The sequence below is a fragment of the Microtus pennsylvanicus genome, chromosome 20, assembly GCF_037038515.1.
Source record: "Microtus pennsylvanicus isolate mMicPen1 chromosome 20, mMicPen1.hap1, whole genome shotgun sequence".
NCBI classification, from domain to species: domain Eukaryota; kingdom Metazoa; phylum Chordata; class Mammalia; order Rodentia; family Cricetidae; genus Microtus; species Microtus pennsylvanicus.
In genome coordinates, this window is record NC_134598.1 from 30,044,978 (window position 1) to 30,067,962 (window position 22,985).

The 22,985-nt window shown below is 44.5% G+C and overlaps 2 protein-coding genes across 5 annotated transcripts in view; both read right to left on the reverse strand.

Moving 5' to 3' along the window:
- Nr2c1 (nuclear receptor subfamily 2 group C member 1) overlaps positions 1-16,316 on the reverse strand; it is a 54,640-nt gene extending 38,324 nt beyond the window's left edge. The window contains exons 1-4 of one of the 3 annotated variants that reach the window (XM_075954226.1): positions 16,101-16,316; positions 6,438-6,506; positions 3,121-3,315; positions 1,900-1,978 (exon numbers count right to left, since the gene is read on the reverse strand). In XM_075954226.1, the coding sequence (XP_075810341.1) occupies positions 1,900-1,978; positions 3,121-3,315; positions 6,438-6,491 (328 nt within the window). In that variant the 5' untranslated portion in view covers positions 6,492-6,506; positions 16,101-16,316. Of the gene's footprint in view, positions 1-1,899; positions 1,979-3,120; positions 3,316-6,437; positions 6,507-15,782; positions 15,925-16,096 lie in introns of those variants that run through there. The other 2 variants (XM_075954227.1, XM_075954228.1) reach the window with 2 other exon arrangements.
- A 3,007-nt stretch (positions 16,317-19,323) lies between these two features.
- Fgd6 (FYVE, RhoGEF and PH domain containing 6) overlaps positions 19,324-22,985 on the reverse strand; it is a 118,949-nt gene continuing 115,287 nt past the window's right edge. The window contains exons 20-21 of one of the 2 annotated variants that reach the window (XM_075954196.1): positions 22,796-22,944; positions 19,324-21,413 (exon numbers count right to left, since the gene is read on the reverse strand). In XM_075954196.1, coding sequence (XP_075810311.1) covers positions 21,377-21,413; positions 22,796-22,944 — 186 coding nt within the window. In that variant the 3' untranslated portion in view covers positions 19,324-21,376. The remainder of the gene's footprint in view (positions 21,414-22,795; positions 22,945-22,985) is intronic. The other variant, XM_075954197.1, reaches the window with a different exon arrangement.

The following is a 22,985-nucleotide window of genomic DNA, read 5'->3' on the forward strand; positions in this document are numbered from 1 at the left end:
AATATTACAGCTCTGTGCTCCAGAAAAAAGGAAAGTGCTACCTAGTACTGGAATGATAATAACCTTCCTTTGTCAGCTCCACTTTGGAAACTCCTTTATTTTTTTAGAGACAGGGTTTCTTAGTAGCTTTGGAGCCTGTCCTGGAACTAGCTCTGTGCACCAGGCTGGCCTCAAACTCACAGAGATCCACCTGCCTCTGCCTCCCAAATGCTGGAATTAAAGACGTGCGCCACCACCGCCCAGCTATAAACTTCATAATAAAGCGACTATAGTCTGGGGCTAAAATGATGGCTTGGTGGGAAGGGCAGTTGCTATCCTTGCAGCGGGTCCAGGACCCGTTCCCAGCTGCTGCCCTTGCAGCGGGTCCAGGACCAGTTCCCAGCTGCTGCCCTTGCAGCGGGTCCAGGACCCGTTCCCAGCTGCTGCCCCTGCAGCGGGTCCAGGACCAGTTCCCAGCTGCTACCCTTGTAGCGGGTCCAGGACCAGTTCCCAGCTGCCGCCCTTGCAGCGGGTCCAGGACCAGTTCCCAGCTGCTACCCTTGCAGCGGGTCCAGGACCAGTTCCCAGCTGCTGCCCTTGCAGCGGGTCCAGGACCCGTTCCCAGCTGCTGCCCTTGCAGTGGGCCCAGTTCCCAGCTGCTGCTGTTGCAGCGGGTCCAGGACCCGTTCCCAGCATCCACCACCATCCATCTGCAACTCCAGCTTCAGGGGATTCGACACCCTCTTCTCGCCTCCACAGGTATCAGGTGCACACACTGCACACACAGATACAACCAGCCAAACTGCTCATACACATATCACATTTTAATTAACCTGTTATTTGACCAATCATTTGTTTTATATGATTAACAACTTACACACACTTGAGAGAAAGCTCGAATGGAGAGTTTTGTAATGAAATTTCAAAAAAGAAATTTAACAAAGACAAGCTGGGCCCTTAAGCTCCGCCCCAGCGACACTTGAGCACATGTATGAACAGACATGAGCGAGAACTTCTGACAGGAAGTCAGCGATGATCAGAATTTACATGATCTCTCGCTGAGCACTCAGACATGACTGAAAACAGTCCACCCAGGTCCTAGAGTCGTACTTCCCCAGCAGACCCCATCTGAACACAGTTGCTAACCATGGCCAGGCCTGGTTCATTCCTGAACGGAAAGGTAACTGAATCAGAAACGCAGAACTCCAAATAAAGACTGACCAAAGAACCTTCTACTTCAGCAATCCAAAGGTAACTGAATCAGAAACGCAGAACTCCAAATAAAGACTGACCAAAGAACCTTCTACTTCAGCAATCCAATCTACTCTGAATTCCTAAAACATGGTTTGGGGAAGTGTTGCAGGAGGTCCTTCCACTCCTCCAGCCAATAGCCGCTGAGATACCAGCTCATTGGGGCGTGGTCTCTCTCCCTTTAAAAAAGCCACTACTTCCCTTCTCTTCCTGATTGCGCAGAAGGCTGTTGTCTGGGCCGGTTATCTGTAAGTTTTTTCCCCTTTAAATAAATACCACCCTATTAATCATAATTCCAAACTGGTGTGGCATTGTTTGTGACTTACGCCTTCAGGAAAGCGTGTTAAAAAAAATTAACAACATAATGTATTATTAAAGACCACAAATCATTTACTGGGGATCCCTTTGGCAAATACAATTTTTTTACATTTAACACTTTTTATGTGTTTACTTCTACACAAGGAAAACAAAACCAATATTTGATGCCACTATAAATCAAATTAAACGACATTGAAGGAAAAGTATAAAAAGAGAAAAAAGTGAAGCTATAGGCCACAAAGATGAAGCATAAAAACATTCTTCGGTTTATTTTCTAATTTTAGAGGGAACACAGCTGAGGAGCAGTTACTTTAAACAGTGTAAAATACGCAGAATTATTTTTGACCCTACCTGAGGCTTTGTCTCCACACACGACACAGAGGTCAAAAACCTTATTTGGTCCCTGGTCAGGAGAATTTTCTGTAAAGAGCTTTAGAGAAGAAATGCGTCATTGATCAGCGCGAGCTTCATGCTGTCCAACAGTGAAAGGTCAGGGACACTGCTTGCTTCGACATAAGCTGCCCTTCACCTAAGAACATCTCTATGGATGTAGCAGCGAAGCTAGCCTTCTTCCACAAAGGAAAAAAAAATGCTTCAGTGCAATCAAGGTGAAAACTATGAGTACCTATATCCTTGTTCCACAATAATCACACCAGCTCATTCAGACACCACCTTTGTTCCCAGTATTGTGAGAAGGGGTGGGGAGGGCAGGAGGCTCTTTGTGAATTCAAGTCCAGCCTGTTCCATTTACTTAGTTCCAGTCTAGCCAGGGCTACATAAAGAAGCTCTATCAAGAACAAAACCAAAACACCAAAATCAACTGGTGGCTGAGAGCACTTGCTGCTCTTTAGAGGTCATGGGTTCGGTTCCCGGCACTCACATCAGGTGGCTCACAACCAATTTGTACACCTAGTTCCAGGGACTGACACCTTCCTCGGACCTCCACAGGCACCTGCATACATGTTGTGCATGCAAATATCCTCAGGTACACACATACATATAAAATAAATAAATCTTTAGAAAAAAGTACAACGCATAAATATGTGAGTATTTTTAAATGTAAGCTACTCATACATACTGACGTTAGTCATGTATAAAATCATTCATATAGAAACACGTCTCGGTATTCTATAGTTCTAAGGCCTTTCATGACATCTGTCTTTGACAGTTCAGAACCTTTCTGGATGAAACGACCCAGAAAAAGCATAGAGTAGAGCTGGTGGTGACACGGTGGTGTGAGGCTAGGGGACGAGGATCTTTGTGTGAAGGCAACCTGGGCTGCACAGTGAGACCCTGTGTCACACAAATGAGCCCCTGGTTGTTGACAGATTAATTATGATTATGCAAATATGACTGCCACACAGATATCACATAACGGTCATTATTGAGATGAGACGGAGGGGCCTTGAGTAAACGACGGAGCCCATTAACTTGTATAAAGAGCTCATCACTGTGTACAGCTACTAGGATGCTACTAAGAAGCTGTACTTTCTTCCTTCAGATTTACTTCTCTGTTACTCTTTTGTTAGTTGCTTCCCTGATAAGAAAGACATGTTTTTTACTGTGATTTACCTGGAGGTGTGGTGTGGACAGATCGGGAGTGGCAAAGAACAGCTGGTTTACTCCTGCGGCATCTGGAGAGGCGAGGAAGACCTTTCCCGGGGTGGAGCCTTCATGATTAGCCAGAATGAACTGCTTGCCCTGCGTGCTATGGTCAAGTGCTGTCACAATCTGGATTTTCTGCTCGCTCTGCTGCTCTGTAACAATCTAACACAATCATGCACGTTAATAATCGATTCAACCCAATCGTGTCTGCTTCCTTTTGAGGCAGGTCTGGCTATGTAGCCATATTGGCCTTGAACTCACAATCCGCTACCATAACTGGCTTTTGTTTTCCTTTAATGAATCAATTTTAACTTCAAAACAAGCTAGAATAGCAAGTTATACACTTTTAAAATGACAATTCTCCTTTTAATGATCTCTGAGTTTGAGGCCAGCCTGGTTTACAGAGTAAGCTCCAGAACAGCCAGGGCTACATAGAAAAACCCTGTTTCAAAAATACAAAATCAATCAATCAATAAATAAATCAATAAAAGTACAATAGCAAGATTATTTGGTTTTGATTATCACTACTTTGATTCCTTCCTTCATACTTGTCACTCAACGGTTCTCCACCTGTGGGTTACGACACCTTTTGCAAATCTCTATCTAGAAAACTATTCATATTTTCATTTCTAACAGTAGAAAAATTTCAGCTATGAGGTAGCAATGAAAATAACTGTATGATTGTGAGTTAAAAGTCTAATGTTCACTTAGTTTTTAGAAAAGAGAACTAGGTACACGCATGACCTACCTACCTGTCACTGGGATGAAACATTAGATGGGTGAAAGGGTATTTACTACAGTGTAACAGAATAATCTTTAAACAGATAATAATCTTGATCTCAATGGAGAGCAGTAACTAGGTAAGCAATTCGCAGGTCTCAGGTCCCCTCGACACTCAATAAAAGTCTGGAGCCAGCTCTCTGCCAAGTTAGACAACCACGCCAAGATCCAGGAGGATGGAAAGGACCCCATCAGCTGCAGAAGGGACCCAGCAGGAAGAGGGACCTGACAAGAAGTACCACTCTCAAGGGAAACGTCACCAAGCTTCTCAAGAGCCCCCGGTGACAGAAGGACGTGGCCTGCTCTATCTAGACGTACAAATGCTTGAGAGGACTCAGGACAGAACACAGGTCTGGCAACATCTGCTAAGGACGCTCCTGAGGCCTGGGGACATGTGCTGGCTCTACCCTGGCTTCCTATGGGAATAAAATGAAGAAAGCGGGGGTGGGGAAGGCATAATAAAATTTCTAAGATAATTAAAACCCTTTATTCATTTAAAAACTTCTTATCATATTCACTAATAGGAAATAACATTTCATGAAAACTAAGTTTATTTCTCCACTAAATATGCAATAGCGAGAGTGGTGCTGTTTTACATTTCTGTGAGCTCTTTCAATATCTGCTTTAACAGAGTTGTAAGTTCCTGTCTGTTCCTTCCTTTGGACTATTAGAATATGTTGTTCTGGTTCAAATTTAAAAAGAAAACTCTGTCTTACAGAGATAGTGCAGAAAAGAACAGAATATTTTAATAGCATGCTGATCTGTGGAACGTGTTCATCGATAGCACCAAACATGACATGCAGCTTTGCAAAAGTCAGCGGCAGTGTGGACTCAGGAGTCACATCGCGTACAAATGGAGAACCCAGGGCAGGGCAGAGAGACCACTGAAGAAACAGGTACTATGTCTCATGAAGTCATAAACATTCTAATCTTTTTTCTTACAATTAATCATTTTGTCCACTATTATTTATGCCCAGTCTGGCCTTGAACTTGAGATCCTCCAGCCTCTACCTCCTGAGTTCTGGGACTGTAGGCATGTGCCAGTAGCCTGACAGGTAAATTAATAATTTTTATAGGTACTAATATCGTGAGGAAGACTTTTTTATTACATTATTACATTACTATAATCATCAGACTTACTTATATGAGGCAGTCGAACCTTATCAACCATATCATAGTATGGTTATGATACAACTTGACTGAACTATGCAGATATTTGTTTGAACAATCTATCCTATCCTAGTTATTATCTTATTATTGTGCATGTGTGTATGTGTATGTGTGTGTGTACACGCGTGTGCACAAGAGAGAACTGCATGTGTGTGGTGGTCAGAGAACACCCCTGTGGAGCTGCTTCCTTCCTTCCACCTTTCTGTGTCCCAGGGCTTGAACTCACGTCACCAGGCTTGCTCAGAATCGGCCTCTATTTGTTAAGCCATCTCAAGGGTCTGATCCAGTTATTACTATCAGACCTTAAACCAACTGCCCTGCATTATACTGCAGATCTGGACTGAGCCTGCTTCTTTTTAGTATTTTTAGTTTTGAACATTTACTTGCGTGAGTGTGCACGTGTGTGCACATGTACATGCCATAGCATGCACCCTTAACGTGCATGCAGAGGGAGAGGACACCTTCAAGAGTTCTCTTTCCTCCTCATCATACAGGTTCTGGGGACCAAACTCTGGTTGTTAGATTTAGTGGCAGGCACCATCTCCCTGCTCCTTGAGACTGGTTGTCATGGGTGCTATTGCACAGCAGGGCCTATCTCTCTTTTCTACAGGGAATGGAGGCCAGGGAAGGTCACTAAGAGGCAGTGTTGTGTTTTCTGATGCTTGCTTCTGGGGCCTGACATGTCCCAGCATTTTTAATCACTTCAAAAATAACCATGTCAGATGTGGTCAAAATAGTTCAGACTGAAGAGTCAAAATTAACTGTGTCTATGGGAGTAACAGGTCACAAACTTTGGATAAAATCCCCAAAACATATGCCATAAAAAAACAAAAAAACTGAGGCTGGAGAGATGGCTTGGTGGTTAAGAGCACTGAGTGTGCTTCCTGAGGACCTGAGTTCAATTCCCAGTACTCACATGGCAGCTCACAACTATCTGAAACTCTGGTTCCAGGGGATCTGACACCTTCACACCAATGCACATAAAATAAAGTTAAATTATATATATATACATACCAAGGATGTAGTCAAGACTGGCCTCAGATTTCCTAATCCCCAAACAATATTCCCTGATCAGATCCCCTCCTACTCCTAACTCTTTATTAGCTTTTCATTTATTTTTATAAACATTTAGTCTATGTGCATTCCACAGCCCCGTACAGACTGAAGCCATACTACTTACTACAATTTACTGCATTATTTAACCCCTTTTCACCACACAGAGACGCTATCTGAAAGCTGAGCTATCTGCACCCTGCACTTCCAAAAGCTAGTACAGACATTTAGCATAAGCGAAAGCTCGGTAGGTCAGCAAATGAGCCGGAAACTAGACATACCTCACCCATCTGCTGCTCAATAATTTGATGTGCAATTTCTTCTATAGTCGCCATGATCTGTCAAATTATCTGCCAAAGATGAAAAAAAAACCTTTTACAATTATACACATAATACCTAGTGAAGAATTTGTAAGTGGAATTACATGCCGCCTGCAATTTTCTTTTAGATAATTCCAGTTAAGGTAGTGCGGTGTGCGAGGGACTAGACCGGTGGCTCCCAATGTTCCCAACGCTGCGACCCTTTAACACAGCGCCTCATGTTGTGGTGACCCCAACCATAAAATTCTTCTCGTTGGTACTTCATAGCTCTAACTTTGTTACTGCGATAGGTTGCAATGGTAAGGATCTGATATGCAGGATATTTGATACGCCACCCCTGTGAAAGGGTTGAGCAGCACCCTCAAAAGCATTGTGACCCACAGGTCGAGAACCACTGTATTAGACAAAACAAGATCGGCTGTGCACTAGCAATGGTGAACATACTGTCAGCTGAGGGAGGTACATGCTGGGGGTTCATGTAACTATTCTGTTTCTGTACACTCAGTCCTAACTGTTGTAAAAAGCTGCTCCTAGAAGTCACATGCTATTTTATGGGAACACACGTGCCTGGAGTGGGGTGCTTCCTGTGACCTGTTATTGGTCAGGGAGGTCTCTGAGACCCACAGACAATACAGGCAATTGCTGCTGCTGCTGCTGCTGCTGCTGCTGCTGCTGCTGCTGCTGCTGCTGCTGGCTGTCCACGAGAACTGGACGGTATGACCCTACTGCTCTGGTCACAGGAACTAAGAGAAAGGAGGCTGGAACTGTGCTGGAAGCTTCTTTCCTGCTAGCTAGTCTTCAGTGGTAGGTGTTGCTGCGCACCGCGCCTCCGTGTTTGCGCTCTGTGCGCTGGCACCCAGTTCGCGAGCTTCAGGCAAGGGGCTGGAGGTTAAAATACACAGACACACACACACAGACTGCGACATGGGTCATCCTTGAATTCCCCAAGAATGCTCCCTTTCTTGTGTTCAGGGGCAGATTATATAGAGATAGCCACACCTCAGCCAAACCCACCAGAAACCACTCTCCTGCCATCAGGAACTCCTGAAGGTCTCGCGCTCAGAGCAGCTGTAGGCACTCAGATCAGGGGATTACAAGAAATTCAGGATCTGGGGTCTCACTGCTCCCAACAAGGTGTTGTGGAGGCTGGGGGATTGTTAGCTACAGTTGTACACAGCTGTAGGTTTTGAGATGGGGCATTACTGACCTGATAACTAAAATGTCCCCATTGGGACAAATAGGTGGCAAGTTTGCTATGGCCATAACCAAGTGCTCTCTGCTATGACCTGAGGCCCGCTTCGCAGCGGGGAATTCATGTCTAGTACTGTAAACACAGTAAGAAGCCCATGGCTGGAAGGGCCAGGCTAGAACAAACAGCATACAGAGATCACTGCCAAAGACCTAGCCCCCTGAATAAAGGCGTTTGATTTCCTTCTGCCACGGTGAAGTCTTTCTTTCTAAGCCGTTAATTCCTCTACCTTCATGTGAACACGATTAAGCCAGGGAGAGTTCCATCGTAGAATGTTTGCCTAGAAGAGGCCAGAGTTCAATTTACAGAAACATAAAGGCAGCAAGCATCCAAAACAAGAACAACTCTCCTTTTCAAGTCCAGCTTCTCATGACTTTAACATTGTCATTTGGTAACTTCTGTTTTAATGCCACCAACCAAGGCTTACACTAAGTGTTGTCCCTTTCTGGTCCTTGAGGACGGCCAGATTATAACCAGCTAGTTTTCAAGTGGTGGACCTCAAAGTCCAATATGATTTATCTAACTGCAACTTCAAATTTTAAGTTTTTTTTTAAGTTATTTAACTTTATTTCATGCACGTTGGTATAACAACATCAGATTCTCTTGAACTGGAGCTACAGACAGCTGCGAGCTGCCATGTGGGTGCTGGGAATTGAACCCGGGTCCTCTGGAGGAGCAGTCAGTGCTCTTAACCACTAAGCCATCTCTCCAGCCCCTCAAATTTTAAGTTTTGTGTGCAACTTCAAAGAATTTTTTTTAAGTTTTGTGTGACTGTGTGCACGTACATGTGTGGAGGCCAGGAGAGGGGACACGTGTCCCCCACCATCACTGTCTATCCTTTGAGGAGGAGTCTTCCCTTGAAGCTGAGGCTCATGTTTTCTTGGCTAGGCTTGAAGACAGCAAGTCCCACTAATGCTCCTGTCTCTGCCTGCAAGCCATCTCTCAAGGCCCTACTTTATTGTTTTGCAAAAGATCCAACAAACAGATTTACTATGACCCATCTTCCCAATATTCATCACAGTCTGGTCTTTATCTATGGGATTTGGGCTGTCATTTGCTAAACTTTACAGTCTAGCTGCACAGACTCCCAGTTCTTGCAGTGTACCGTGCTTCCCCATCCTTGGTAACAGCTTTTCTGAATGTCACAAATCACTGACCAATATATGTGCTCAAGACTGCACAGAAAAGAAGACAAAACAGGCATTTTTCTTCTTTAAAATTTTTATTTTTTATTATGTGCACGTACTTCGGTTTGTGCGCGGGAACGAAGATGTTTGGAGGGCTGAAGGTGTCCGGAACCTTGAAGATGGAATGAAAGGCAGTATTGAGTTGCCCAGTGTGGGTGCTGGGAACTGAACGTGGGTCCCCCAGGGAAAGCAGCCAATGCTCTTAACGACTGAGTCATCTCTCCAGACCCTTGTTTTTAAAGATAGGGTACCAGGTGGCCCTGGCTGGCTTTGAACTTGTTATGTAGCTGAGGATGACTGTGAACTGCTAACCCTCCTGCTTCTATCTACTGAAATTACAGACAAGTGCCAACATATTCTACAGACTGTTGACGGCTTAAACCATTCTACCTCCCCAGAGATGCAATTTGCCACTGTGCTTCAAAAACGTTAAATTGCTTATTTTCGGCACCAGAGGCCAAGGCCGAGTTTCAAGTTCTGGTCAGTCTGTTAAAGAGTGCTAGAATTCAGAATTGTAACCTCAAATTGTAATAGCGACTAAGTGCACAGGCTATTATATAATATCCTTATTACCCGAGGCTGGTTCTTCAGAAATAAGACAGTCAACACCATCTCTGAGAAGTATGGAAGTGAAAATACACGGTGGCCGATGTCTTTAGCGGGTAATGAGTGTGCCATTCAGGTTAGCAAGCTGAAGAAATGTTAAGTAAAAAGAGGACACAGAAGGACACGGCTATCGCAAGACTTAGCAAAATCTTATGGAAGAGAAACTCAATTAGTCATTGAAGGGTTACATATCTTTATTAGGCTGAGGTAGAAAGCCAGCAGCGTGGGGATGAGGGCTGGAGAGAAGGATGTTTTTCCGGAGGACCTGGGCTTGATTCCCAGCACCCACCTGGTGCCTCACAACTGTCTGTAACTCCAGTTCCAGGGCACCCAACCCCTCTTCTGCTCTCTGTAGTCATGAAGATACATGCAGGGAAAATACCCATACAGATAAAATGACATTTCAAAAGCATTAACTCTGATCTCTCTCGTACAATCTCCTTGACCTTCTCTTTTCATCCTGTCCATATGAACGGTTGAATTAACAAAAAAAAAACGCTCAGTTTCTTAAACACTGGATCTCTATTCCACACAAGACCATGTAAGGGAGTCATCACAAATCTGGCAACAGCAAAAGGTTTCTAAATGTCTAAGGGCCAAAAATGGACTCAGAATCAAACACACAATGAACCCAAGGCGTTTCCGGCAGCACAGGTCCACCCGAGTTGTATGGAGCCACATCACTGCGACCTTTGCTTTAAACACAGGACATGTGCGTGTTGTGCAGAACCTGCTTTCTTGACCTATGACACCATGAACTCTGCCCGAAACACCTCAGCTCAGACTACCGGGTGCTCTGAAGGTTCTTTCCCTGATACGAACTTTTCAGTTCTTAAAGAAACAGAAGGGTTTAATTACAGAAAACAATTATGTAATTATTATAAAAAAGATTTCCTAATATTTTCCTGCCATCTTTCTTCACTGTCTAATTATCAAATTAGCACTGTGGTAGTTTGAAGGAGAGGGCCCCATAGGCTCCGAAGTTTCCAGTTGGTGGAACTGTTTGGGAGAGACATACAGATATGGCCTTGCTGGAGGAACTGTCTCTGGGGTGGGTTTTGAGGTCTCACTGCCGCCTCAACATGGAAACCCTCAGTTACCGCCCCAGCGCCACGCTTGTCGTCACGACCGTGGACTTTAGCCCTCTGGAAATATTAACCCTCAAATGAAATGATGTGTTTGTTTTTCTCTAGGTAGCCCGGGCTGTCCTGGAACGCACTCTGTAGACCAGGCTGGCCGCCTGCCTCCGCCTACCACGCACTAGGATTAAAGGCACGCACGACGGCCGCCCAGCTAAACGCTTTCTTTCATAAATTGCTTTGGTCTGGAGCTTTGTCTATTTGTTCAATAGAAAAACAAGACAAAAACATTTTTAGACGGTAGAAATTATAGGATGGATTTTAAAACTGCTGTTGTGAGGTCTGGAGAGACGGCTCAGCAGTTAGCAGCACATACTGGTCTCACAGCAGACCAGGATCCCAGCAGCCACAGCAAGGAACTCACAACTACCTGCAGCTCTGGCTCCAGAGATCCGACACTTTCTTCTGGTCTCCATGGACACCTGCGCTCATGTGCTCTCCCCTCAACACATATTAGATATGATCAAATTTTTATTAAGACAATTATATATGTATACACACATATATACACACATTGGTTTATTGGTTTTTCAAGACAGTTTCTGTGCAGAGCCCTGGCTGTTCTGGAATTTGATTTGTAGGTCAGGCTGGCCTCAAACTAAGATCCACCTCCCTGTCTCCTGAGTACTGAGATTAAAGGCATGCATCCAGCATGCTCAGTTTATACAATACATTTTAATCATGTTTAATCTGCTCTCCCAATTCTTCCCCACCTCCCGAGATTTTTTTAATTTATTTATTTATTAAGGATTTCTGCCTCCTCCCCGCAACCGCCTCCCATTTCCCTCCCCCTCCCCCGATCAAGTCACCCTCCCTCATCTGCTCGAATCTATTTTTATTAGTAGTATTATTTTGGTTTTTCAAGAATAGGTATCTCTGGGTAACCCTGATTGTACCAGAACTCACTCTGTAGGCCAGGCTGACCTCAAACTAAGAGATTCACCTGCTTCTGCCTCCCAAGGGCTGGGATTAAAGGTGTATACCACTGTTTAGCTATAAACAGCATTTTAAAAATATAACCACAAGTGTAATTTCATAAACTAAAGTGTAGACTGAACTTTCAGTCCTGCTTGGTCCCACAGCCATTCAGTATTAAATAAACACACAGAGGCTTATATTAATTATAAACTGTTTGGTCTATTAGCTCAGGCTTCTTATTTACTAGCTCTTACAACTTAAATTAACCCATAATTCTTATCTATGTTTAGCCCTGTGGATTGGTACCTTTACTAAGACATACTCACCTTGTTTCCTCTGTGTCTGGCTTGTGACTGAATCTCTGTCTTTCTTTTCCCAGAATTCTCCTATGGTTGCCCTGCCTACATTTCCTGCCTGATTACTGGCCAATCAGCATGTTATTAAACCAATACAACAAATCTTTACAGTAAACAGAGCATTAACCCACAGCATTTTCCCTTTTCCATACTAATTTGCCATAGAAACCAGGTGGTGCATGCCTTTAATCTCAGCCTAGAGAGGAATATAGGAAAGGAGACAGCTCTCAGATACAGTCTCATTCTGAGATTCCCGGAGGCATGATCGCCATTTTGGACTGAGTAAGAGCCAGTGGCTAGCTGTTTTGCTTTTCTGACCTTCAGGTTGAATCCCAATTTCTGCCTGTGGGTTTTTATTAATTATGCTACACTAAAGCTAGCATTTATTTTAAAAATTGTAAGTGATACTCATATTTTAGGACTAAGCTGTTTTTCAGGTATGAATAACTGTCTAACTCTTCCTAGCCATACTGTAGAATACCCAAATTGACAAGAAAAAAAAGCCAAATCATCTTTGCAATATAGATTTATTTCTAATATTCGTGATGATGTGAAAAATAAATAACCCCAGCTTGATTTTTCATGAGGATTTGGCTGCAGAGACCATGAAAGCAGCCGAGTTGACACTGTAATAAAAGTATGCAACACACTGCAATAAACCAAAAGAATAATTTGAATGTTTAAGATTCTTCAAATAAGGGGAGAAAAAAAAGCTCTGAGAAGTTGTTACAGTCAGTGAAAAGTATTTATTTGTATCCTACAAAGAGTCTTATTCACTTGCAAAACCTGTGCGTGTTACATATACAGTGGGTATATGTGTCACCATTAAACCGTTAGCAGTGGCTCATGGGAAAGGGGATTCATTAGTCAGGGCCTCTTTAGAGCTAGTGATGAAATCCACAATGTTTCTTTACTCAACGGTGCTCTTTCCAACAGAATTTCCAGAAGTAATGCAACCAATTCCAGCAGTGTTTTACCAGGTTTAAGGGACGTCAAAGTTTGTAATTCAGCGAGATAGCACAACTAGTATTTCTAACACGGTCTAGTAGCTAGTTTAAGATATGTTTAGGAAGGGAGCATACTTGAAAAACTGTTTTTGCTGCCCTGTGCAAGGGCACACAGGCTGGAGAGACAGTAATCTTAACGTCAATGGATTTTTTTTTTCACGAATGAAAGTTCAAAGCTAAAAGATCTTGTTAAGTTTCTGCATAGATGCTGCTGGAGAAACCGTAGGGGAGAACGTTGGCTTGCAGCAGATATCAAAGTGTGCAGAAACAAATGCATTTTTACCCACTGAAGGAGGTGCCTGTGATGTGGGAGTCCCCTAAGTATGCTGTGAATATGTTTTATTACCATTGGTTAATAATGAAGCTGCTTTGATCTATGGCAGAGCAGAACAGAGCTAGGTAGGAAAACTAAACTGAATGCTGGGAGAAAGAAGGTAGAGTCTGACAGATGCCACTTAGCTGCCAAAGGAGAAAGGCACGGGAACCGGTAGGTAGGTCACAGCCCTGTGGTGATAACATAGATTAATAGAAATAGGTTCATTTAAGATGTAAGAGCTAGCTAGAAACATGCCTGAGCCACTGGTCAAACAGTGTTGTAATTAATACAGTTTCTGTGAGATTATTCAAGTCTGGGCAGCCAGGAAACCAACACACAGTCTCTACTTACAGACCTGTAGCCAAAAGGCATGGACGGAGTCAGTTGTGCTGGGCAGCCTTGTTCATTCAGGAGCTGTGGTGCTGCGATCTCATCTGTTTTCCAGTATTGGCAAACAGGCTCTGCCCGCAGAGCTTCACAGCAAGCAGAGGTGGCTCTTAAGATAGTCAAGGTCAAAGGTCACTGAAACTGAATGATGACGCTATGTCCTTGATGGAGCATAAGTCTGATTTCGTTCATTTTTTCCATAATGATTTATGGCTCTCAAAACAGTTGTCATATTTTTTTTTTAAAAAAAAATCCAATGATTTGAATTTGTTGCTTCAAGGAAGTAACTGGGATATATTTATGTTAAAAGATAAAATTGAAAGTTTTACCAAAAAAACTAACATGAAAAAAACAGGGCGAAAACTTGTTCTTTAGAGATGTTTATAGTAGAGTTGCTTTTTTTTTTTTAATTAAAAATAACCTCCTCAGGCAGGAAAAATGGCTCCAGGGCTAAGAGCACTTGTCCTTCCAAAGACCTAAATTCGGTGCCTCCACCTGCACGATGGCTCACTAGCTCCTGGTACCCCAGTTCCAGAAGATCTGACACCTCTTCTGCCCCTGAGGGCATTGTACACCCTGGATACATACATGTAGGCAAAACATCCATAACTATTTTTTTTTCTGAAAATCTGATGAAGTCTCCTCCCCAGAAAATCACAAGTTCATATTCCTTTAAATTCCAATGCTATATGTCAAATGTCAAGATGTTTACAAAGCACAAAGTTGGTCCAAGGAATTCCCTCTGAAGGGATCCCGGAGGTAAAACTTCAGCAGTTCTCCTGCTGAACAGAAAACATGGAGTCCAATGCCCTCAATACCCCCATTTTAATCTACTACCTCACCTCTGAGACCCAGCTCAAATTCCACTTTTCACACTATTTCTGGATGATCCAGTGTAGATTGTACACAGGAAGAGCTGACTGGGATTCAAGAACAGACTTCTACGAATACCTAAAATTTTTGAACAGAGGCCCATTTTTCTAGAGACAGTTTTAAAAGATTGTAGAGTGTGTGTGTGTGTACGCACGCACAGAGGGTCTTACAGTGTTATAAGTTTGTCTTGGCCATCACTGGGGTGAGAATTACATACTTTATCACATCCACACTAGATATATAGGGTCTGTTGCCATGGTTTTGTTCCCTTCAAAACCTTTCATCTGCTTTACTCTGAATGATAAAACAAGTTACATTTATTGGCAACATGTGTGCTTTCGTTTTGTTTTTGTGGTAATGGATACATGTATCTTCATTAACGACAATGAAAGCAACATTAAAATAGCTTTTGTAAACCAAGAGTTCAGAGGCTCTGCGGAAGCAGTACACAAGCCTGACCCGGACACATGAACTTTGGTGACCCGCCACCCTTCCACCACAAGCCTCTGGAGTGACAGCAAATGGAAAAATTACATTGTATGCAAAGGTTCAAGCCGCACACCCAAAGGTTAGAGGACATTTTGATCCAAAGGACATAGCACTTTTCCTTTATCTTCTGCAGGTCTTCTGGGGTGGGGATACACAGCTTCTAAGTCAGCCTGGCCTGGAATGCCAGGCCATCTTTGGTGCCCCAGCCTCCAGAGGACCAGGATTACGGGTGTGCTTCATCAGCCTGGCTCCTACGGGTCAGTCAACGTTTTCTTCATCAATATTAAATGGTCCACAATAAGTTCCCACTTTCCTCACCTTCCTGAAATCTCCCCTAATTTACTTGAATTTCTGCCCCCCAAAACTTATAATTCCTAAAACATGCTGCCAAAACGATATTTTCATCTTGGTAGTTTGAACATAACAGAACAATAATCTCTTTCCAAATTTACCAAAGCGGACACATAAAGTTTAAAAACAATCGCTCCACCGGGTAAACAAGCAGACACTGTTTAAAACAAACAAAAACCCCTCCCTCAAAGTCTAAGGCGCACTTTTAACTTCCAAGGGGTGGGGAAAGCCCTAAGGAGGATTTAACTTCAAGTCGTTTTTTGCTTGTCCTTTCCAACTCAGGCTGACCTACATACTGAAGGGTAAGGGACAGCCTGGCCATACCCGCCCTTCACAAGATGCCATCTGCAGGAACTGGACAGGACTCTTAACAAAAGGGCTACCGGGCGCTCTGCTGTGCCCAGGGCATGAGATACGGTGGACCCCACCTTTCCTCCTAGACACGAACGCTGGAAGAAGAGTCAAGTGCGGGCGGAGGGCGACATCCGTAGCCCCGGGGTCCGCGGCCCGCCGCTCCCCGCCCAGCACCCACCACGCGCGCAGCCCCGGGGCGGAGGAAGCGGCAGCGAGACGGAAGCGTTCCCCGCGGGTGAAAGGTCACCGTCCCCGCCCGGGCTCCCGCGGCTTCGGGCGGTCCGCTCACCTCCCGGGCACTCGGCGGGCGGACCGGGCGCTCGCACACTCGGGCGCTCGGGCCCCCCGGAGCCGCGACACTTGGCGGTTGAGCCGTCCCGTACCCGACTTACCCCTCCCGCCGCGGCGGCCGCTGGGCTGCAGAGAGCTGATGCGAGGGGAAACCGAGGCCGAGGGGGACAAGGGGAGCTTTCTGGGTTTGTGGATTTGGGGGTGGGGGTCAGAGTTCGTGACCCCTCCCTCGGCTCGGCGGTGCGCGGTGCTCTCGGCGCCTGCGCGGTAGCGCGGTGGAGCAGCGGCCAGCGGCGGTGACGTTCCCTGGGTGAAGCCGAGGGCCCCGGAGTCCAGCGGCGGTTCTGGAAGTCGATTGCCCCCTGCAGGTGTGGAGGGAGACCGCCGCCGCCGCCGCGTGTCGGTCAGATGTCCTGCATCTTAGATGCAACTCTGGCGCCGGGCCTCTGCGGGCACTTGCAGCCCATGTGCACGTACCCTAACACATATGGTTAGAAATCAACGACAACCGAGGGCTGGAGAGATGGCTCGATGGTTAAGAGTATTTGTTGCCCCACCAGAGAACTCGGTTTGATTCCCAGCACCCATAGGACCGATCGGCCACAACCTTCTGTAACTCCGGTTCCAGTGGATTTGGTGCCCTCTTCTGGTGCACAAACATATGTGTAGGTCAAACACCCTACACTCAAAGTAAAAATCTTGCAAGAAGAAAAAGACAAGACTTTTGAAACCCGGCCCAGTCAGGTATTTTGTTTTTTTAGTTAGTTTTTTTTCCCTGTTTGTTTGGTTTTTGAGACAGGATTTCTCTGTAGCTTTGGATTTTTGTTTTGTTTTGTTTTTCGAGACAGGGTTTCTCTGTGACTTTGGAGCCTGTCCTGGAACTAGCTCAGTAGACCAGGCTGGTCTCGAACTCACAGAGATCCGCCTGCCTCTGCCTCCCAAGTGTTGGGATTAAAGGCCTGCGCCACCAACACCGGGCCAGACAGGTCTTTTAACTCGTGATCCTCCTGCCTTCCTCTCCAGTGCCACAGGATTTTTTTTTTTAAATATGGGTGTTTTACCTGTGATACATGCCTGTGCACAAGTGTGCCCGGTGCTGGTATAGACCATCAGATCCTCAGGATCTGAAGTTACAGATGGTTGTTAGTGACTATAGGGGTGCTGGGAATTGAACCTGGGTCCTCTTAACTGTTGAGCCATCTTTCCAGTCCCTTAAAGAATGTTTTGAGTAATAATAAACAACCTAATCGATTTGGGATCAATGTCTTTAATCTCTAGAAAATTGGACTTTGTTTTTTAGGCACTCTCAGATTATAGAGTAAACTATTAGCTAAGGAGTCTGGGTAGAACCCGGTCACACACAACTTCCCAGCAATAGAGAACAAGCTGAGGCAAAATTGCATCAAATTGTACTTCGTACTTGGCTGATTTAGTGAAGGCAAGAACACACTTACTACTGTGTAGGCTACCTTCTTAAGGGCTCTGTTATGTTCCTTTTGGTAGGCGATGTATTCCCAGATATTTAACAGTTCCTGGTGGTCAGTAAAGATTTGCAAAATGAAAGGTCACTGGTGGAACATTACGTCCTGACAGGGGTCACTTGTGGCAGAAAGCTCTGCCCTGCATTCTAAGTACTGTGTGGTCCAGACTTTAAGAAGTGAGCTGGAAATTTCCTTTGCATCTAGATAATATGTTCCTGGTCCCTCATGCCTGTAATCCCAGCACTTGGGAGGCAGAGGCTGGAGGAACAGGAGCTCAAAGACATTTATTGTTGGGAGCTGCAGACCCCTGGCCCCTTGACTTTCTTTGCCTGTCTCAGACCCTTTGCCTGCTGGAGTGAATGGAGCAAAACAACTTGTTTACCTGTGCCTGCAGCTGCTCTGAGCACGAGACCCTGATGGGGGGGGGGGGAGTGGGTTCTGATGAGGCCTGCAGCTGCCCTGAGCGTGAGACCCTCATGAGTTCCTGATGGCGGGGGAGTAGGTTCTGGTGAGGCCTGCAGTTGGAAATCCTAAAAGCTGGGGTATGGCTATCAGTTAAGGATCCCTATGTAATCTGCCCCTGAGCACAATAAAGTTGGCATTCTTGTATCAAGGATGACCCGTGTCCCTGCCCCCCCCCCCCCGTGTGTGTGTGTGTGTGTGTGTGTGTGTGTGTGTGTATGTATGTATGTTTTGAAATCTTCTGCCTAGTTTCCAGCTCACATACCAACCTGTAGTAGCATGGGCACTACAATCCAAAGCAACAGTTTGAAGGCAGCCTGGGCTACATCTTTTTAAAAAAAAAAAAGTGTTGCCATTTTCCAATGGAATGAAGGATTTAGACGCAGAAAAGGGACATGCAGCCTTTCCTAGCAATTAGAACCGTTTCATACTTAGTTCTCTGAGAGTCCACCTCTACCTTTCAGTGTTGTTTGGTTTGGCCACAACACAACCCTCCCAATACCCTTAACTTGGTCCCAAATGTGTAAACTACGAAAGCAAGCTAGGTTCAAGGGAAAAGACACTTGCCGTTTTTTCTTTATTTTCAGTGCATAATTAATACACACGGCCAAAGGGTGCTTTTCCAGTTAATGTACTTAAGTCGCAAGAAGTTGATTTATTAAAACTTGGGCGGGCGCAATGGCTTATGCTTGTAATGCCTACTTTATAGGGTGAGGCAGGAACATTCCTATGAATATTAGGCCAGGGTGAGATCCTGTCTCAAAACTAACCAAATAAATCAGTCTTGGTAACATAAACCACTTTAGGAATGTAACTGTAGGTGACATGTCTCCCTTGGTCAAACTTTAGCAACAGGGGGCTAGTGAGGTTCACCTTAAAGGTATGGCTTACAAGACTTCTTTAAAGCTGCGCTTGGAGGCTCATGCCTATAATCCCAGTTACTAAAGAGGCTGAGGGGAAAGTCTGAAAACTGAAGGCCAGTTTGGACGACATGGTGTCAAAAATAAGTTAAAAAAAATAACTCTAATAAGGGACTCCACACCAGCAGTAGATATTATAGTAAATTTATTTTGTATAAATTATAATACATATTAACATTATTTACAATGCTATTTTTATTTATAAACTATCTTTATATGAACAGTAAGATACAAACCATTATCACTTTAAGTAAAAAAGTGTTCTGAGGGAAACATTAAAAAGTATTTTGAAACTGGTTCACACATACAGCAAGAAAAAAGTGTTCTGAGGGAAACATTAAAAAGTATTTTGAAACTGGTTCACACATACAGCAAGAGACTCCATGAGAGGGAATGGTGTCTCCCTCCACTCCTCAACCCAAAGGAGAAGGAATATTTTTATGCTTAGTTTTTTTTTTTTAAAAAAGCTATTACCTTTATTTTTTATTTTTTCTAGAAGGCAAGTTTACCATCAGAACCACAGCCGTCACTGCAGTGCAGTAAAAAACTTGTTTCCCTTCTTAAGATTCTGTCCTAGAAGCAGCTAGAAAAAACACCATAGATTGTCATTTAGAAAGTAACGTTAAAAGTGGCATAGGCTCCAGAGTATGCGGACTGAAGATACTTTTTAGGTGCCCGTAGAAGATACTCAACAAGCAACATCTATCCGCTGCGTGCAAGGCATTGTTATGACATGTGGTAAGCCTCCAGGGGACAGGGCATGGTAGGAAGGATGCCAGTCGGTTTAGGAACTGAAGATAAAGGACATAGGAATGAGAGCATCTAGTCTAAAGGAGAGGAGGGGGAAAGGACCCCATCACTGAAGTGTCACCTCCTGTGACAAGGAAGGTTGTATGTGGGGTTCTATGAGATTGCACAGGGCTTTAAATTATGCCATAGCCAGAAACAGCTGAGAAAAACTACATCTCTTACCTCAGGCCTAGATTATCTGTAGCAAGTGGCATCCAAAAGGCCTCATGAATGTGTTCAAAATGGAAAAAATAACATTCAGGATATACTTTCCAACTTTTGACATCATACCAAATTAAAAATCATATATAAGGAACCAGAAATCTCTTGCAGAATTAAAAATCATATATAAAGAACCAGAAATGTCTTGCATCCTTTAATGTAATAATCTATGGATAACCTTGAGTTTTAGGTGACAGTTTAAACTCAGCCAACAAAATATTTAAACACTGGAACAGTTTCAGGCGTGTTAGCTTGGTTCTGCTGCTGCTAATCAGTAAGGCTACGTGCAAGGGGGTTTACATGTTAGACAGGAAGTGGGCCAGAATCAAGAATATGAACCTTCCCTAGTGAGGGACACTGACCGGCAAAGTCCAGTGTGGACATGGGAGCTGAGGCAGGACAATGGGTTGAGATAGCCTGGGCTACAAGGAAGGCCTATGTCTCAAAGGAGACAGAGGTTGAGAGGAAGAGGGAATTTTGAAAGTCAAGGGGAACAAATCAAAGTTGTATAAAATTTCCTTTAAGAAATGTGACTGATTTCAGATCACTTTAAAAATACATGTTATAGAGAATAGAACATCGTTTTAGATATAAATACCACCAATGACTTGGTCTCTGAACTCTTAAGAATAGTAGGGGATTCTGGGTAACAGGTTCCCTGCCATATTCTGTTTTTTGATCACTGAGCTCGGAGGCACACATATGTAATCCTGCACTTGAGAGGCCAAGCAGGTGAATCCCAGGCTAGTATAGGTTACATAACGACCTCCAGGGCAGCCTGGACTCCAGAGTGAGCCTGTCTCAGAAAACCAAGTAAAAAAAAATCACATTTACACTGAACTGGCAGTTTTAAATACAGAGCAGGCATGGTGACACAGGCCTTTAGTTCCAGCTCCTCAGAGGCCGAGGCAGAAGACCGCAGCTCAAGGTTTGCCTGAGCTACACAGTTATCAGTACAGACGGCTGGGATTTCACTTCACAGTTACTGAGGTAGAAGCTTGCTATGTGGATCTCTATTGCAATATAAAAATTTTCATGTAGGTTTATTTAGTGATGCAAAAGTCTGCATTTTCACCAGCAATTTTGTAATTGCAATTTCTACACCAAACGTTGTATGGAAGTTTGCTCCTTAATATGTGCGTGTTACTTGCAAAGACTTACCAACAGTGAGAGCGTCAGGATGGAAGGCAGAGACAACAGCGTGGCCGGCACATCAGCCGTGTACAGTGTACAGTATTACAGTAAGTTCTCGTCTCTAAACAGTACTTTAGGATTCAGTGTGAGTCTCAGAAACAATTCTGACCAGCAAGTAAACATCGGCATTTTAATAAATAACACATGAAAGACATCTTTAGGAACTGCATATCCCTAACAAAACAGTTTATCTGCTAACGGCTGAGGACGGTGTGTTCTTTTTTACATGCCATCTGAAGAGCTCTGACTCCATTGTGCTGAGCTGCGCCTCCACCTTGTCGGATCACGGAGGAAACGAAGCCAAGGCTGCTACAACACTGTGCCCTCCTGAAACGCTTCTATCCACCTGGCAACGAGAGAGAACTGTTAGACCTGGGACACCTCTGAGTGTACACGCTGCTGACTGAAATCTTTCCTACAGACACAGGAATTCTTTCACAGGGAGCTCCCCTGTGTTTGGTAACGTGATCCAACATCTGGCCTGGAAAATGTGTTCTCTGTGACCTCACTGGAGCAAGCCATCAACATCTGAAATCACTACATTTCACAGTAGCCTGTAACATATTCAGCTCAAATTTTAAGGGCAGAATTTCCAAAACTTCAGATTTTAGGTGCAGACAGCGTATGTTGTACTGCAGCAGAACACCTTTACGAAGTCCCCAGAGGCTGGAGGGATGCTCAACATTTAAGAGCACTGACTGCTCTAGACGAGCCAGGTTCAGCTCCCAGTACCCATATAGTGGCTCACAACCATCTGCATGTATTGCCAGTTCCAGAGGATCTGATCATCTCTCCTGACCTCTATGTGGTGCACAGACATACATGCAGGCAAACACTCTCTCTCTCTCACACACACACACATATACACCAAATCAAATCTAACAAAACCTTGTCACAAATAAGCAGTTTAATTCTCAATACCCAGAAGGCATTATTTGGATAAAAAGCTATCCATCGCTGCATACCCTAAAGCAGACGGAGGCAGGGGGAGTCTCTCAGAGTGCAGCACGGTGCCTGCTTGGTACTCAGGAACACAGACAATTCTAGCACATTAACTCTTAACTGCCTACAAAACCGCCCACCCTGCTAATCCTCAAAGGGCTCCCTGTATCCCAAGCACTTAACTTTAAAGCCTGCTGAGAAAATATGGACATGGGTACGCTCTCTGGGGTGGACTAGATCAGATGAGAGGAGAGGTGAGCCGAGCTACCTGCTCAGAGAGGGGCACCTTCGTGGGCATACACCTTTAAGTTAAATAGTCTCTCGACGCCTCAAATTAAGATTCTTGCTGGAGTCCTGAAGAGACTGCTTGTGCCTTGACTAATCTAAAACTATACCCGTGTCCTTCTACTCAGTGTCTGGAAACAACCGCGAGTCTCTCAACGTGTTTGATTTTTCCCTGCACAGTTAGCCAGCAGATTTGTTTTTTTCAGTCCTGCTAGTGCACAAAACACTGGATGGGGGATTTCAGCCACTGTCACTGAAGGCCAGGGCTCCTCAGCCTGCACTTCTGCCTCCCCCAGAGCAGAGCTCCAGCGGCCTCCCGGGTCACGTGCGCACACACACACACAATGGGACAGGACTACCGACCGGTTTTCTTTCCTCTCCGGTTTTTAAATCATCCGAATAACAGGTCACATCTTTCAAACTTGGATTTCCGAGAGTTGTTCTCTGTGCTTTTAAAATGTCATGTAAAACAACAAGGGGGGGGGGATCTGCACGACTTACTTCTGTGTGGAGTGGGCATCGTCTGCCTTAAACACATAGAACACCATGCCTTTGTGCAGGAGCTGAAACACTCTCGACTCTGAGCTCTCGTCTCTGACTTGAGTGACGGTAAACCCTAACAGAGGCTGGCTCTCCAACGCGGCCACATCCTAAGCAACAGACAAGGGAAGACAGGCTTTCAGGGTGAGAT